Raw genomic sequence first — 16,273 nt, forward strand, 5'->3', positions numbered from 1 at the left:
TACATCCACGTACAGAAATTTATCTGAGCAGGGAAGGTGTACTCTGTCACTTTCACCAACACACTCAGTTGCTTGTTAGAATTATTTATATATCTATTTTTATATTTTTACACTTTAACCACTCACTTCATAGTCATGGGTAACTGAGCTACTGGCTGGTAATGACATCATTAATTACTACTAGCGTCTTGTCTTTCTTGCATCTGAAATTTAAACAGCCTCCAGCTCTTCTCTCTCTCCGCTGCTCATCACTTCAAAGTAAATCTGAAGGGGGCCAAATACAGCGAACAGCAAGGGGTACACATATATTTTCCTACCTATTTTTTCAAAGCGGGCCTAGTACTATAATTCTCACACCTATCCTTTTCTGTTTATGAAACAGTTTGACACTTGAAAAGTAGCAGGTAGGGTGTTGTTTTTATGTCAGCTGCCTCATCGCCTGCTTTTAGAAGAATGAATGTGGCGTCTCTTTCTCAACCACACGGTGCACTTGAGATCAACGGTCACACATGTTCTGAATTTATATGATGTGGAAATTTACGAGATAGCCTGTGTTATTTGGGACAGAGCGGGAGACTCAACACACACGAGGACCATGTATGCCTCAGCTTCTAAATCCCTTTTCTGTTCATGTGTCATGTGATGAGAAGCTACGGTATGGGCTCGGTTTGTGTCTTTATTGACTTTAACTGTAGCAGGTTGTTCATGGAGCTGCATGCTGTGGTGATGGTACAGTCCATTAGGTCTCCTGTACAGTGAAACACCCCGCCCCCACCCCCCTTTCGTGACTACAGTAATTGGTCGCTTCCTCTCACATGTAACCCTATAGAAAGAAAGAGGCTCCTGTACTTAACTCTAAAGACCCACTTGTATGTACGTACCTCTGTACATACGTGCTGTTTGCCACATATGTTCAGTTGCCTCCAAGACTAACGAAGTGTTAAGTTCTCCCTAATGTCTTTACGTCCTCAATTACCTTCTGTGGTTAATGATTTCTAAGCCAAACACATCACGCAGGGTATATTTGTTGTATATGGAGCATTAGTCATGCAGAAAAATATCTTTGCGTCACTGTTTGATATCTATGGCAGTGGATGTAATATATCTAGGTTTCTTTTTTAATAAATTTCAGTGTATTACTGGATTACAGATTACATTTTAAGATTTTTTTCACCTTTTAGAAGTTGACTTTTAATCAGAAATACTAATGACAGTGTTGCTTTTTTAAAAATATTTTTAAAGACAAGTATTTCCTGTAAGAGAGACGGCATTTTATGGAGGTTATATAACTTGTGGGCTAAGTGCATTTGCACCCACCTCACCCACATGTCTGTTGCCTGTCCAGTTCTGTCCAGTTGGCTCTCTGCGCGCACGACTCTGTGTGCTTGAGAATGTGCATTCTCTGTCAAATTCGGCATAGACATAAACAGGACTTTTTCGGTGTGTGTTTGAGTGGGCCTCTCCCTGCCTCGTCTCTTTCCCCTCTCCAGAGTCCAGCAAGGGGCCCAGCATAAGGGGGCAGGCTGCCGTCACTGCCTCTCTCTCCCCTTGCAGGCCAGCGCTGGGGCCTGGGCAGGGGGGGGAGTGGTGCATAGACCATAGGGTTGGACACGGGACATGTGACCCCCCCACCCCTTCCACCCCAGTTTAGCCCATCCTGTGTGGGGCACAGGTCACCTTGTCATGTGCTATTACTGCTGCTGTAACATGCTGCCTGTGATTGTAGGAAAAGAGCATGAGATAGACCCGTGGAGGCTGCGGGAGGGAGAACGAGAAAGAGAGAGGGAAGCAAAGGGACAGGACTTGACTAGTCTGCTCAGCCAGTTGTTTAGCTGCATAACAGACTCGGTTCGTCTACTTTGTTGCTGTTAGCTCCACATTGTCTCTTTTTGTCCATTGTTCTCTCTCCCCTATCTGCTCTCTCCACGTATTGTTGTTTTTTTTCTTAGGCAGTGTCTAAACACCAAGCTGAATCAAATTAAACTTTCCTTCTTACAAATTCCAGATCGTGTTTTCTTTAATGGCACTTGTTTTCTTTATCTCCACCTCCTTCCTCTTTTAAATTTCCATTTTCACCCTCTTCTCTGCCATTATGGTGGGCTTAGATGTACTTGTATGTGTGAAACACAAGCCCATGTATTTCCATTGTAGCCCAGCTCTCTCTGCAGCCCGGGTCATTCCAGATCTGATTTGTTTTATGTCTCTTCTGTACTCGTAGTGACCCAGCCCGAGGTATGCAGTAAAACACATCGCCTTATGCTTTCTCCCTTCTCCCTCCAACCCTCTCCACAAGTTCTCCCTGTCTTCTCCCTCTCTCTCTTTCCTCCTTTAAATCTTTCTCCCACTCTCTCACTCTCTTTTTTTTTTCCCCCTTTAAGAGAAACTTTTGGCAGCATGGAACAATTTCAGAACCATTTGTGGGATTGCGTCATGTGATGTAGACGGAGGATGCTCATTGGACTGTCAGACAGGGCCTCCTTCTCCCACTCAGGCGTTCCACAGCAATCCCTCTCTTTTCCTCCAGTGCTGTTATAGGTCTGGATGTGATTCCGACTCTGACTCTTATGTGTTGGGATGTGGTCTGTAAGCTCATTGCTGACATTCTTGGGACGTGATGCCAGAGGTTTTTTATTTCCCGCTTTCCCCTTTTCTCTTCTGCACGTCTGTGTGCAGTTAAAAATGATCTCTCCTTGAAATGCATGTCTGGATCCTCCTCTTTACCCACTTTGTTATATCTTGCCCCCGTCCTCAATCACATTTCATTTCAACGCCCAGGCACTAATGGCACCACTTAATTAGTTTTGTTAGATGGTGGGCGTTGGTGGAGGGTGGGTTTTATAATCACTTAATATTGACTTTGATGAAAGTTAATCTAACATCTGGGCTGCCGTCCAAATCTCTTTTTACAGTTGAGGTCTCGCTTATGTCTTCTCTGTAAGTAGCAGGGCACCTGACAAAGAAAACCAATGGCCACTTTCCTGTTTGGTAATCACATACTTGGACAATGGTGCAGCCTGAAATGAAATGGCGAGTAGAACAGAAAGAAATAAGCTACCTTATGAGTGGCATTGGACTCCTGCCATGGTCCACCTTGGCACTTATCCCTGTATGAATATCTCACAGCAGCTCAAGCTGCAGCAGTAATATTACAGATTTGCGAATTACCATATTTTAAGAACCATGCTCATTGTGCAACATCATCGGCATGAAGTGTTACTATTTCTCATATTAGCACTTAACGTCTCTACTCTCTGTCCCTCAGGTTCACACCATCTGTAGTCAAGACTTAATTTTGCACCAATTGGCATCTAATGTCAATTAATTAGAAGGTGCAAGATAGACGTATGCATTCGGGACACTGGGGTGCAGGTGGTGCAAACAATTTCCACTGATAAATGAGACACAGGTAGTGTGGTTTTATGCAAACTTTGTTTCCTTTAACTCCGCCAAAGTTAAAAATTGGCCAGGTGTTGAGTAATAAATATTTAATCACTCAACATTTTATTTAGAGTAGGTTAGGCTCTGGTTATTAAAGATATTCTGTTATGATGAGTGGTTTTTCAAACATGTTGATCTTAATTAAATCCAGACCACAAAGAGAACGCGACCATTAATCTTCAGAATTGATGACCTATCGAATGTTTACCATTAAGGCTTCTGCAGACAGTGTCCTGTCTTTAAATCCAACCTGGGACCAGGTCTAACGTCAGTCCCCTGGATTATGAGACACATGCGTGTCATTTCAGCCATGATGTGAATAAATCAAAGGAGGAAAAGATGAGTCACTGCTCCACTGCATGCTAAGTAGCACTTGTTCTCCCTCAGCTAGTTTGTCGGGTAAAAAGAAAAGGAAACTCCCTGTCCTCTCCTCCAACTACACCACCAAAATTAGGGTAATGTCTTCATTTTGCAGCTTTCACCACCCAGTTAAAATGACAAGCTAGAGTCAGTTTGCGGTGCCGCGCATAATTACAGCAGGCCTCATCTCTTGCTCATCGACCACTGCCGCTGTGTCACTCAGACTCCCAAACCCCAGGCTTACAGTACACTCACTTTTCCTTTCCTTTCCTTTCCTTTCCTCTCCTTTCCTTTCATCTCTTGATTTAAGTGATAGAGTCCAGAAGTCAATTACATGTATGGGTTATTCCGTTGTGGAGCAGAAGGTGCTTATTTTACACCATGTGATCAATTCTTCTCACAAAGTTTATCTGTGAAGAATCAGTCATATTCTCAATGCGTTTACTAGAGCTGAAATGACAATCACTTAATTGAGCAGTTCATAGACAAAAACTAAATTATGTTGAGTATTGATTGGTCTAAGTCAAATATGCTCAAATATATACTTTTACTTTTTATATATTTTTTAAAGTTTTGTATGATTATAATTCAATGTTTTTGGGGTTTAGACTGTTGGTCGGACAAAACAAGACATTTAGACTTCAGGAAATGGTAATTTTTCCTAATTTCCTGACATTTTGAGGTCCAAATGAGAAAGTAATCATCAGATTAGTCTAACATCCATTAAAAGAACCCAAAACCAAATAATTGTCGTGGTTATAATTGTCATAGATTGCTGCAGGGATGACATGTTTTTGTTTTGTCTCGGTAGGCTCGGTAGGATTTTTGCATGGATTATCACTGAAAATATACACCGTGGCCAACAAACGTTTCTGACACTTACACGTTTTGTTCATCTAAATAATCTTCACAAATGAACACCACTTTCACAGTAAGGTCAATAGGGAGAGTGTCATGCACCAAGAGGTGCCCAGCCTGCATGGGCTCACAAGATACTACAAACATAACAAAAACAAAATCAGTAGCATAATAACAGCAAAAGAACAAATTTAACACACCTCCATGCATGTCAAACAATGTCAAAGCAGATATGATAGGTATAGGTAGGGTCATCCGATGCACGGACTGTGCCTTTAACAAATCAGACATATGATTTTTGAAGTGTCACCACCACACCACAGTTGCATGACTTCAGTGTCAGCACCACTAAGCTTAACTACAATTGGAAAATACCATAAATCAATAAATATACAAGCTGTAAAGTTTGAGTTAGAGTGTGAGTATACAACAATACTGTAAAGGTGGAGTAGTGAGTAGATGAGTTACCACGTTTGGTGTGATGACACTTAATGTCCCTGACAACTTCTGTCGTCTCATTTAGCCGCCTGAAAGCACCGCCTTTTTAAAGATGCACAGAAGCTTCACAATTCACAAGTGAGGTATTACCAGACATATTTTTTGTCATAGACAAACGTCAAAACGTGAAAGTCTCTTCATCTTGTTTTAACTACAGACTTACATCCAGACATCTAACCAAAAACCCATTAAAAAGAAAACATTGACTCTGAGATGAGGGAACTGGAAATGCAAAAATGCTAACTCATTTCCGTGCTTTATGACTCACTCCTGCAGCACTCAGTTACCCATTGGTTGAGCAGGGGGGTGTGGTGGTTGTCACGTGTGGTATCATCTGATCCATCTGTATTCTTGAACCTAGAAGTGTCAAAGGATAAAAGAGACTTGCATTAAAATTAAACACCAGTCTTTGTCATACATGCAATTCAGTCGGCCAGCCAACAGTTTTTTCATGGTCACATGGACAAGTATTCACCCACGCACAAAAAAAAATCTGCTCCTAGGTTTTAAAAATGGGAGTAAAGCAACAACCAACAGAGATAAATCATACTAAAAACGTGCTTCATGAATAGCAAATAGTCTTTTCTCCTGATACTTCTCAAGATGAGACGCTGTCAGAGATGAGACGTTTATTTATATTTAGCCAGTAATTGAAGTGGCTTATGACTGCTTATTTTTAGCCGTCTTTCTAGATAACAGAATCAGGCTGTTTGTGTGTTGATTGCTTCTCTGTGGGCCGCTGCTCCTCGTACTATTTCTCTCCCGCATCCAAAACAGCCAGCAGGGTATGCCTTGTGACACAGAAAGTCACTGTGACAAAGAGGTCACCCCTCCCCTACTCGCTGTATCTATGTATATATCTCTATCTGTTTTTTACTCCCATCTCTCCAGCGTGCCCTCCGCCCCACCCTTCTCTGGCCTGCTTCTCCCGGCATCCCTCTCACCTCCTACAGTACTGTCGCTGCTCTCTGCTGCAGGCTGGCACTTCGTCCCCCTCTGACTGCAAGCGGCCATGCAGAGGGTAATAGATGAGGGGTCATAGGAACTATATGTTATTGGGATGGGATGATATGAGTTTATGGCGGATTGTGATTAAAAAAAAAAAAACACTCACAATAAGTTGATGTTGGTGGATTTCCATTATCGGGATAATCATGAATATTGTGTCCTGCAGCACACAAAGAGTCAGGGTTCAATATTAATTTTGCCTGGACCAAGTAAACTCTGTGTTTTGGCAAGTTGAATCCCTCATGCAGTTGTCCAATCATGCAGGTGAAAATAAATGTGACGTCTAATGTAACGTTATCAGAAAATAAACCGTGCACTGTACCGCTGAAGCGGAGCTTTTCCAGCTAAGCTGTCTGCACGAGTTTGTCTCACCACCAAGCATTGAACGTAAATGATGAGAGAAATCTGACACACTGGACACTCGAAGTTAACTCTTGGGTCTTGATGTCATAAACGACATAACATTACTAATTTTAAATATCTCTGGAGCTCTGCATGTGAGAGACTTGCTTTGTTTGATTTAGAAGCTAACCTTAGCCATGGTGCTGTTCCAACAAGGGCTCTGGTGTGAGTGTATCCCTTTCAGAAGTTTTGTAATCCAGCCATGAACTACTATGTCTTTTTGGGGACTTATATACTAATAAATACTGTAAAATAAATCTATAATGATAAATCCTACACTTAAAGAGTATCCATTTTCCATTATAATAACAGCTGTTGTTGTTAGCCCGCCGGCTAGCCGCTAATGATGAGTCTGTTGACCAATCAGAGGCTGTGTCAGAGCAACTGTCTCAGCTAAAACAGCTTAATTTCAAGTTCGGAAGGGACTGTTGAGCAACTGATATTTAAAGAAACTTTGCAAAAACAGGCTGCCTATGCTCAAAAGATGCAAAAGCTCTTTATCAAGCATTGGCATAATTTATATTGAAAGATAAGATGCCATTTCAAATAGCTGAAGAGCCTGGCTTTTTAAGACTGTATTTCAAAAAAAGGTGTGTGTCCCATCTGTGATGCAATAAAGTAGTTGTTCTTGAAGTAAAGTGATTCCAGTATGTTTTAGTGCCATTTTAACAGTTGAAGCATGCTTTTATGATTATCGGGATATTTATGTGATTGGCAATTGTTATGACCAGGGTAATCATGACGTGAAATTCTCATGACGTCCCATGCCTAAAGTGTGGTGGGGTGTAACGGATGCATAAGCAGGGTAAAAACATGCCTATCATGTGACGTGCTCAGTAACATTGTAAGAAGATTTCAAAGGACATTGTGCTGCTGCAAAAACATTTGAGTGCGAACAGAATTCAATGGTACCATGATTAACCAGCATGCAGTGGTTTAACACAAAGCTGTAAAATCGCTCATGTTCACTGTTGCCACTGCTAAATGTTACCACACATTCATAAACACTCCAGACGCTGAGACTCTGAGTATTTTACATAAACCGGTGCAGCAGCCATAACGCTTAGGTAGAAGTTCTTGTTCAAGAGATTTGTCTCTTTCAGCTGGTGTAAGCTCATTCCTACTCGCACTAGTCATGTGGCTGAGATGAGCTACCTTAATTACCCTGAGTGGCTCTCCACTTCACATGAAATACGTGCAACTGTCACATCACATTATTCACAGACTATGATTGTTCAGGTTTTATCCTCCTTGTCCATTTATACACTTTGACACAGATAAATGTCACAATCAATAACAACAGCTATAAACCTGTAATGGCTTATATTAAAAACACACACAACTAAAGGACACACAAAAGGTAGCATACAAAATCACCAGTACGTTTTATATAACGGTGTTCAAAAAGTTTTACATAAGTGTAGAAGTATAGTTAAAAATGAGAAGAAAATGTGCCAAAACAAGAATAATTGCCATATTTACAACAACAAACAAGGTGATAATTTTCTTTTAATTAATGTGTTAGACTGCAGGGCATTTCTGAGTCTCTTTTTGTACATAGACAGCAACACAGAAGAAACCATTAAATGTGTGTTTTCATTTCAAAAGGTAACTCAGTGAAATGTGATAGAAAACTGACCATAGGGAAGATGAGCATTCTTAGCCTGCATAGTTGGGTAGTTATAAAAGTGTATATTATTATCAAAATAATGTCTAAAATTATAGCGTACATATATCTTGTATTTCACTGTAAAGACAAATTTCCAGGTTTGAGGAATGCGGATGTCAAAAATAGTTGATAATAACAGCTACAATTTAAGTGTAACGCTTGGTACAACGACTTTGCAAAAAGTTAGTAATCTGATCGACTCTTTGCAGCAGCAATATTTTGCCCAAATAAATTGGAACTGTACTTGCCCATACAATAATACAGTCAGACAAATTAAGTGTAAATTAAGCTATAATAAAAAGGAAAGAAACACTTAATATGTACAAAATGTCCTTTTCCCCCTCACAATCCAAGGAGATTTAGTGACTTTTTGGCAGACTCAACCAACCTGTTTTCATCAATCAAGAGTTTATCATCAATCAAAATATCTAAAAGAAACAAGTTGATGAAACTATTTCTTAAAAAGTTAATTTGATGTCCCAAGATTAGTCATGATATATATTATAAAACAATAAACATTGCTTAAAATGTTTTCTAATGGAAGTAAAACACAAATGAGTAGAAAAGGAAAAAGTAATAATTGAATGACAACCAAAAATCCAATGTTAGAAGTAATCTAAAAATTCAATCAAAAAATGCAAAAACTAAGTCCAGAAACTTCAGTCATATTTTTAATATTCCTTGATTCTAAAGTGTAACCTCATTAGACAGATGAAAGATTAAAAAGATTACTGCTTTGTTTGAGATGCCGAGACAACAATAGAGTCATCAGTTATTTCTTTGTAAATAACTGTTGTGCAGCCATTTTGTGGTTGATTAGATGTTGGAACAGAAACATGTCTGTGCAGAAAGGGACTTAAAAAGAATGGCTAGATGTCCATCTCCAAAGCAGCAAAAACAGCCACAGCTACTTTGTGTTTTAGTGTTATTTTTGTTTGTTTTTAGTGCATAACCATGTTGAAATATCTAGCAAATAGAGACAAGTTCAAATCAATTTATTAAATATTGTTAAAGCAAATGTCGACATAAACAGTTGCAAACTCATGCATAGTTCGAAGGTCATATGATACCAAAAATGACTTTTGCCTTGTTTCCCCTAGTTTTAGTGGGTTTATTATTAATCAGGTTCATTTTTTTCCAGTGTTAAGTCTCAGCCAGCATTATGTTTCATGGTAAACAGCTAAAAAATGACACCCTAAAGCCATTAAACAGGACCTTTTTACAATGCAGTTCTATTTATTTCCAGCACTTAGGTTTTCTCATGCTTTCATTGAGTTGTGGAGTACTCTTCTGTTGTTGTTTGTTACCATATTTCAGAGTAGGTATTTTTAAGCAGTAATTTGATTGCTGTAATTGTCGATATAACAGGTTACCTTCCTCTTTTAATTAACTTACCAAAACTGGTGGATGTTTCTTGGTTTGGCAAGTTGGGTTGACAGGGATGTACTGGAGAGAAGAGACAGAGAGAGAGAGATAGCAAACATCTATAGAAATTTTTTAAATAGGGATGGGAATCGAAAACCAGTTCCAAATTGTCCAATGAGTGCCTCGGAGCGTATCAGTTCCTTTTATAGATGACGGCATATTTTTTTCTGACAGTCACTCAAAAGTGTGACGTCAAACTCGTACGTATGTGCCGGAAAAATGGTCCAAAGCATGGCTTCATTTCAGGAAGAAAGACGACAACACTACCTCTTCTAATGTCCATAAAATGATCATTTAAAGTCATATGGTGAAATATCTACTCTGTCAACATTGGTTTAAATTCCAGGAATGCCATGTATATGACACTGTGTGCACATGTGCCACTGCTTCCCAACCGAGCAGCACATCCGTTACCAAGGATAAATATCTTATGGTTTAATAACATTAATGTCATGCAGGCCGACTTAGCAGATGTTTTCTTCGACTAAGAAAACCTACATGAAAAGGAATGCAGTACAAACATATTTTCTCATTTCATCCATTTTAGATAATACCGTGCGTGCCTTTTCCTCCACTCTGTTTCTACACTGTAGAAACACTGCGCTGATGCTGAAAACCTGTGTAGGCCGATTTTTTCACACACACAAATTAATCAGGAATCAATAAAAATCGAATAAGCAGAATCGATAATGGCATTGGAATAAATAAAATCTTATGAATTCCCATCCCTATTCTCAAACCTCTTCTGCCGCACAGCACGTGTCTCACTGTGTCTCTGTATGCTCAGTGTGTTCTTAACATCATATGTCTGGCAAAAATATGCTGCTGCTGTTTGTGGGGAGCAACAAATCTGTTTACCACCTGAGCCGTTCTTACTTCCAACAGATCGGAGTTCAGCAGTTGCTCCAAAAGTTGTTGAACTCCAAGTTATTAAACTAATACAGTCAGTCTGTATTAGTGTCCCTCATGCTGCAATGCACTGTTGAAAACAACACGGCACTGATTCTCTAATTGGTAAAAAGTCCAGTTACAATCTCCAAGCACTTTAATTATACCTGACGGTAAGGAATCCATACTTGTTTGCCCGTCAAGGAGCAGGACTCAACCCTGTGAGCTAATCAGATATCACAGTTACTGTTTTATCTTTATGGCTTTATGCCAGTGTAACACATGAGACATGAGTAATATCTCGCATTATTACCGCAATGGCAGATTTGATTGATGCTGCCGAACGACAACGTACACACAATATGCAGTGTAGTATCATTCAAGAGTGAGGCGTTCAGTAGAAGCCTCAAGCTCAAAACCTGTTCCCTGGCTTTGCGTGCCCAACACTGGAATGAGTACAGATCTGGTCTAATAACCTCGTGCATTATTTAGCACTCTCTCAATACTACTGTGCATTTAGTGTAATGGCCTGTCAGGGCTGAATGCAATCACAGAGGACTGACTTCACTGATCAGTTGATGATATGGTAAGGTAAATGGGTGTTTTCCCTGTTGGTTTGCTGTGAGTGATGAGTGTGAATGCCTGCTGGGATTAGATTGCCTACATGCTGTAGAACAGACTTTATGCCTTGCAGAGGACTGTGCCATTTATACTGGTCAGTATTGTGTAACATTACATTACATGATAGCAATAATGATTTTGCTGCTATGCCAAAGGACTTATTATATTTACACCAGCTGTAGACGCTGCGTTTCATCTGTCGGGTCATAGATGTACTCTGTATGTTGATAAGATGTCACCTCTCCAAACGTCTCCAAAAGACTACCAGACTTCTTCTTGTCGCGAGGACCTCTCACATTACCTGACTGTGATTTCTGTCTTTATGGGCCAGCTTGTACAACTACTCATGCTACAAAGCCACCAAAGTAATCATGTTTTAACAGACATCCCAGATGAGGTTGGGAGCACAGATTGCAACAACTCAAGGGGGCTGCAAGACTTAATGTGGGGCTTGACAGAAATGGCTGCCAAGTTGCCATTAGCAACCGTTTTGGGAAGTTGGCAACCAATTCTTGGCCTTTGATTGTAATCAGTAGCTACTACTTTTTAACATGAATAACAGGGACAGCAATCAGCAAAACATTCACTCCAAAGTAAATAGATTTTTTAATATTTGTTGCATTCGTGATATTTGAATACTGCTTTTTCAGTCAGAACCAGAACAAGGGCTGCACAGGTAATCAAAATATTACAAAAATCGCAATATGGCGAAGTGCTGTTTTCACAAGGTTAAACGTGTCACAATATATCATAATAAATGACGCAATGCAGTGCTACAGAGACCATACTGATCATTTTCCATGATTGAAGTTTGTTTGTCACAGACCCCATCAAAAATTCCATCTTTATCACTTTGTGCATTTTCATTAAAAAAACAAAAAAAACAAACCATTGCCACTAAAATTGCAAGTAATACCGCAATGGTAATGTCTGTCAAAATAATGACAATGCATATTTTTGCGCAGGTTAGTGCTACATATTGCGCAACGCTGCACATGTTCTGGTGTGTTTACTTGCATGTGCACGGACATGTGTTTAAAATACAATGCCAGGCAAATTTAGTTGCACAAACTACAAAGGATTTTGTAATTTTTACTGTAAAGCTTTTAAACATTCTTCACATGTCACTTTTTATTATTAAGCTGACATTTAACATGCATAGTATCTTAATTACTTAAATATAAGGTGATTAAAAATCGCATAATTACATATTCAAAAACCAAAGACGGATGCGTGATTGCCAGCCTCCCATGTCCTGGCTGATTCTGAAAACTAATTTCTTTACAGACATATTGGCAGTCATGTCATTAAGTGAGTGACTGGCCTTACAGAGAAGTTGTTTTTCCGCATTTAATTTTCATTAAAGAACCTTGACACCCCTGCCCAGGAGGTTTGATCAAAACCAAAAAGCAGAAAAAAGTAATTTTCTATGACTATTTAGAAATATTCTGTTCAAGCTTTTTAATTTTCAGTGCTTTCTTACGAACTATAAGAGCCTCAAGGTCTCGGCCATGGGGTGTAACAGTACAAGTCTGGAGTTGTCTGGATTGATATATTGACTCAGTGATCAGTGAACCAATATCATCAATGCAAAGCGGCAACATCGATACATATAGTCATGTTTCATACTCCTTTATTTTGAAAGTTTCATGGCACGTTTGTCACTAAGTCAGTCCAAGTACACCTCCTTTCTAAACATTCAAACAGCGCTGGCTGCCTAGCACCAGGCAGACGATGGCAAGCAGCCAAGACTAAGACAACAAGGATATTTACTGATATCGTCTCATATCGATTGCAGGCCCCTGAATTATAATTGAATAATGCAATAATTGAATCGAAATCATATCATGGCAGACTTTTTTAAAACAGCACATTTTGTATTGTTGTCTAGAAAATTTATATAATACCATATCATAATGAAACTTGTGATTTACACCTCCAGTTGTGTAGGCTACATGGAGTGTGAATGCTTGAAATGTAAAACCTGTGCCCATTTATATTAGATTACCTGGATGAAGTGTGGTGGCAGTGCTGATGTGATCAACCATATTGTTTTGTTAAGACAACAAATTTGTGTAATATGATTATTGATTACAGCAGCTTTCGTTGTCGTGTATGTTCTGAAGGACCTTTGACTGAACATGTGTACTTTACCTCTGCACAGTGTGAGTCGGTGGGTGGCAGAAAGAAACACGTGTTGTGCACTGAGACAAGTAGAGAAGTTTAGGACACAGCCTATCCTATTCTGTCACTGGAGACCACTTAGTTATCATAACAAAACAAAAGTGTTGTGACAGTAAATGTTGCACCGAGAGCAAATAAAATGGTATATTTGCCAGGCAGTGTAGATTTAACCCACTACATCTGTTCTCTTTTTCGTCCGTACAGTGTGAGTTTTGTCACATCAGCTGGTTAGAGCTCAGTGTTTCAGGAGCCCAGTGATGTCACTAATAATCTGATGTGATTTCCCATCAACCCCTGTGGTCTGTTGTTTATCGGAGTTCAGTTTAACCTGTTTGCAGACTTCCTTCCACAAATATTTGCTGTCAGTTATTGCTCCTTCCAGTCATGTGCATATTTACTGTTTCGCTGTTAACCGCAGCAGTCATCGTGTCAGATGTTCCCAGTTGAAGCATGTGGTGCTGAGATACAAGATGTCAACATACTGTAGAGGCTTGAGTCACTGTTGTCCATGATGCCCGCAGCAGTGAGGAATTGAAAAGATCCTCTGTTTCCTTTCTTCTTGTGACCTTTTGTTTTAACAGGGACTACATGTCCTGCTGGCCGGAGACATAAATTGTTTTAAAGGCATACTGTTCATATTCACGGTTGGGCTCAACAGGCAAAACAACATGCATGAGAATACAGTTGTTGCATTTACAGGAGTATATGAGACTTTTCGCAGGGCCCGTGGTTTTTAATTAGATGTGAGTGATGGAGTGATGTGTCAAAACATTTTAAATTATTCAGCTGGGCCCTTACCTCATTGGCTGTTGATTTGTGAGTTTGTTGAGGTTTGTTGAGGTTTAGTTACCCTCCCCTCCCTCAGCCCTCCATCTCCTTCCATCATTTGCTTCGCTTTCACTCTGCAGTGGAAGCAAAGAAGAGAGTAAGAAAGGAGCTTTGTGAAAAGGACAGTGATTGTTTGTTTATGAGGATGCTAGCCTTGCGGTGACATGCCTTTTTTTTTTTTTTTTTTTTTCCTCCCTCTCACGAGGCCGTTAAGTGAAATAGATACTCGCAGCACTATGTAATCAAATGTAACCCAGATCCAGCATTTTGGAGTGGAACAAGAGTTTTTCCATTTGATTCATATGGCTCCAGTTCCTCACCCCTGGACAAAAACACTGGAGTTCACTTCCAATAGGGAGACTGGGGACGTGAATATGTCCTGAAGCAAAGGGACACTGTTTGGTTGACTTGGAGACAAGGTGAAAAGAAACGTGTCTCATTTGGTGTCTAGTTTTTACAGCAACTTTGTAAGAAAAAAAACAGATGATGGTTGAAATAGTATCACCTAATCAACAATATTGTGGTAGTTCTATTTAAATGACTTTTATTATTCTCTTCTCATATATCTTGTGAGGTGCAACACTGAACAGATTATAATTTAATATAATATCCTTAAATTTATTTCAGATGTTAGAAGTTGGCAGCCCAATTCATGTTTTTTCTCTCTTTTTTTCTCGTTTAGTCCTGATTAGTGGCAAAGTTATTGAGCAAGTGAACAGTTTGTACAACCAGGAGCTGATTTCATTTCTCTTTTTCCTCTCTGTAATTTGTCTTTCTCCATTTAACCCCCTCTCTGTGTAGTGATGGAGTCCACAGTTGTGAGTACGTCCACTCTGGCCCCTGATGAGTTCGATAGGAACGTGCCGCGGATCTGCGGCGTGTGTGGCGACAAAGCCACCGGCTTCCACTTCAACGCCATGACCTGTGAGGGCTGCAAGGGTTTTTTCAGGTACACAAATGCATATGTAATGTAACGGCTCTGCCGTTAAGTCGACAAAGATTGACATATTCAGTGCATGCACACACAACCAGACTGAGCAGGCCTCGTGTAGCAGCACGGTTGCTCATATCACCCTGCTGAAAAACGAAGCCATGCATATTGACTGCAAAGTTATTGACACATGTACACATTAGCATACAAACACAGGTCTGAACTTGCATATATAATGGCCACCCACACATGCACACACACACACGCACATTAAATGTAATTACCACCCACAGTTACATAAGAACACACACAAAACCACTGACAACATCCGAATTTGCACTAATGCCCAGCAGCAACTAGAGAATACAAATGAGCTCGGACCTGTAGTTAATGCCTTGGCTGCTGCCGGATCATTAGGTCTTTTTAAACAGAAATTCTGCAATAATGCTGTACAGACGATCTGCCATCTCGCCGGCTTTGCTTTTTGCACTGAACCAAACAGCGCCAGCATTATGAGGCGTGACGAGTAATACAGCAGCGTTGTAGTCTAGTGTGGTGGCAGTCACACACAGACCTGTCCAGGGTGTACCCTGCCTCTAGCCCAATGTCAGCTGGGATGGGCTCCAGCCCCCCCGCAACCCTCAAGAGGATGAAGCGGTTAGAAGATGAATGAATGAATGATAAAGCAGTTTGAGTAATATTTTTTAGGTGAAAAACAAAACAAACATCTCTATTTCCAGCCTCTTAAATGTGAATATTTTCTGGTTTCATTACTCGTCTGTGACAGTGAACTGAGTGTCTTTGGGTTGAGGACAAAAAAAGACATTTGAGGACATCATCTTGGGCTGTGGAAAACTCTGATCACCATTTAATCGACAATGTAAATAAGAGTTAGGTGCAGCCATAGGCGGCGGAATAACAGCACAACATTCCCACCTTGAACAGGCTGTGTAAAGACGGCTATTGATACACACGAGTTTCCAATTTGACCAAAGACAAAACTAGAGCGAGTCATGATTGAGCGAGCTTGTTTGTGTTTGATGTATCCGCCCATTTACGTCTGTTCCTTTAGGCAGCGTTGGTGTTTAAAGGGAGAGGATGAAAAAGACGGATGTTTAATAATCTTCTTCCTCGTCTCTCAGCTGGCCCGTGTTTGAACTCTC

At 40.1% G+C, this 16,273-nt stretch overlaps 1 protein-coding gene across 2 annotated transcripts in view; it reads left to right on the plus strand.

The window, feature by feature from the left end:
- LOC126385688 (vitamin D3 receptor B) overlaps window positions 1-16,273 on the plus strand; it is a 33,637-nt gene that overhangs the window by 1,592 nt on the left and 15,772 nt on the right. For both annotated transcript variants that reach the window (XM_050037558.1, XM_050037557.1), the window contains exon 3: window positions 14,981-15,128. In XM_050037558.1, the coding sequence (XP_049893515.1) occupies window positions 14,983-15,128 (146 nt within the window). In that variant the 5' untranslated portion in view covers window positions 14,981-14,982. The remainder of the gene's footprint in view (window positions 1-14,980; window positions 15,129-16,273) is intronic.

This window comes from Epinephelus moara, chromosome 24, assembly GCF_006386435.1.
Source record: "Epinephelus moara isolate mb chromosome 24, YSFRI_EMoa_1.0, whole genome shotgun sequence".
In the NCBI taxonomy this organism is placed as follows: domain Eukaryota; kingdom Metazoa; phylum Chordata; class Actinopteri; order Perciformes; family Serranidae; genus Epinephelus; species Epinephelus moara.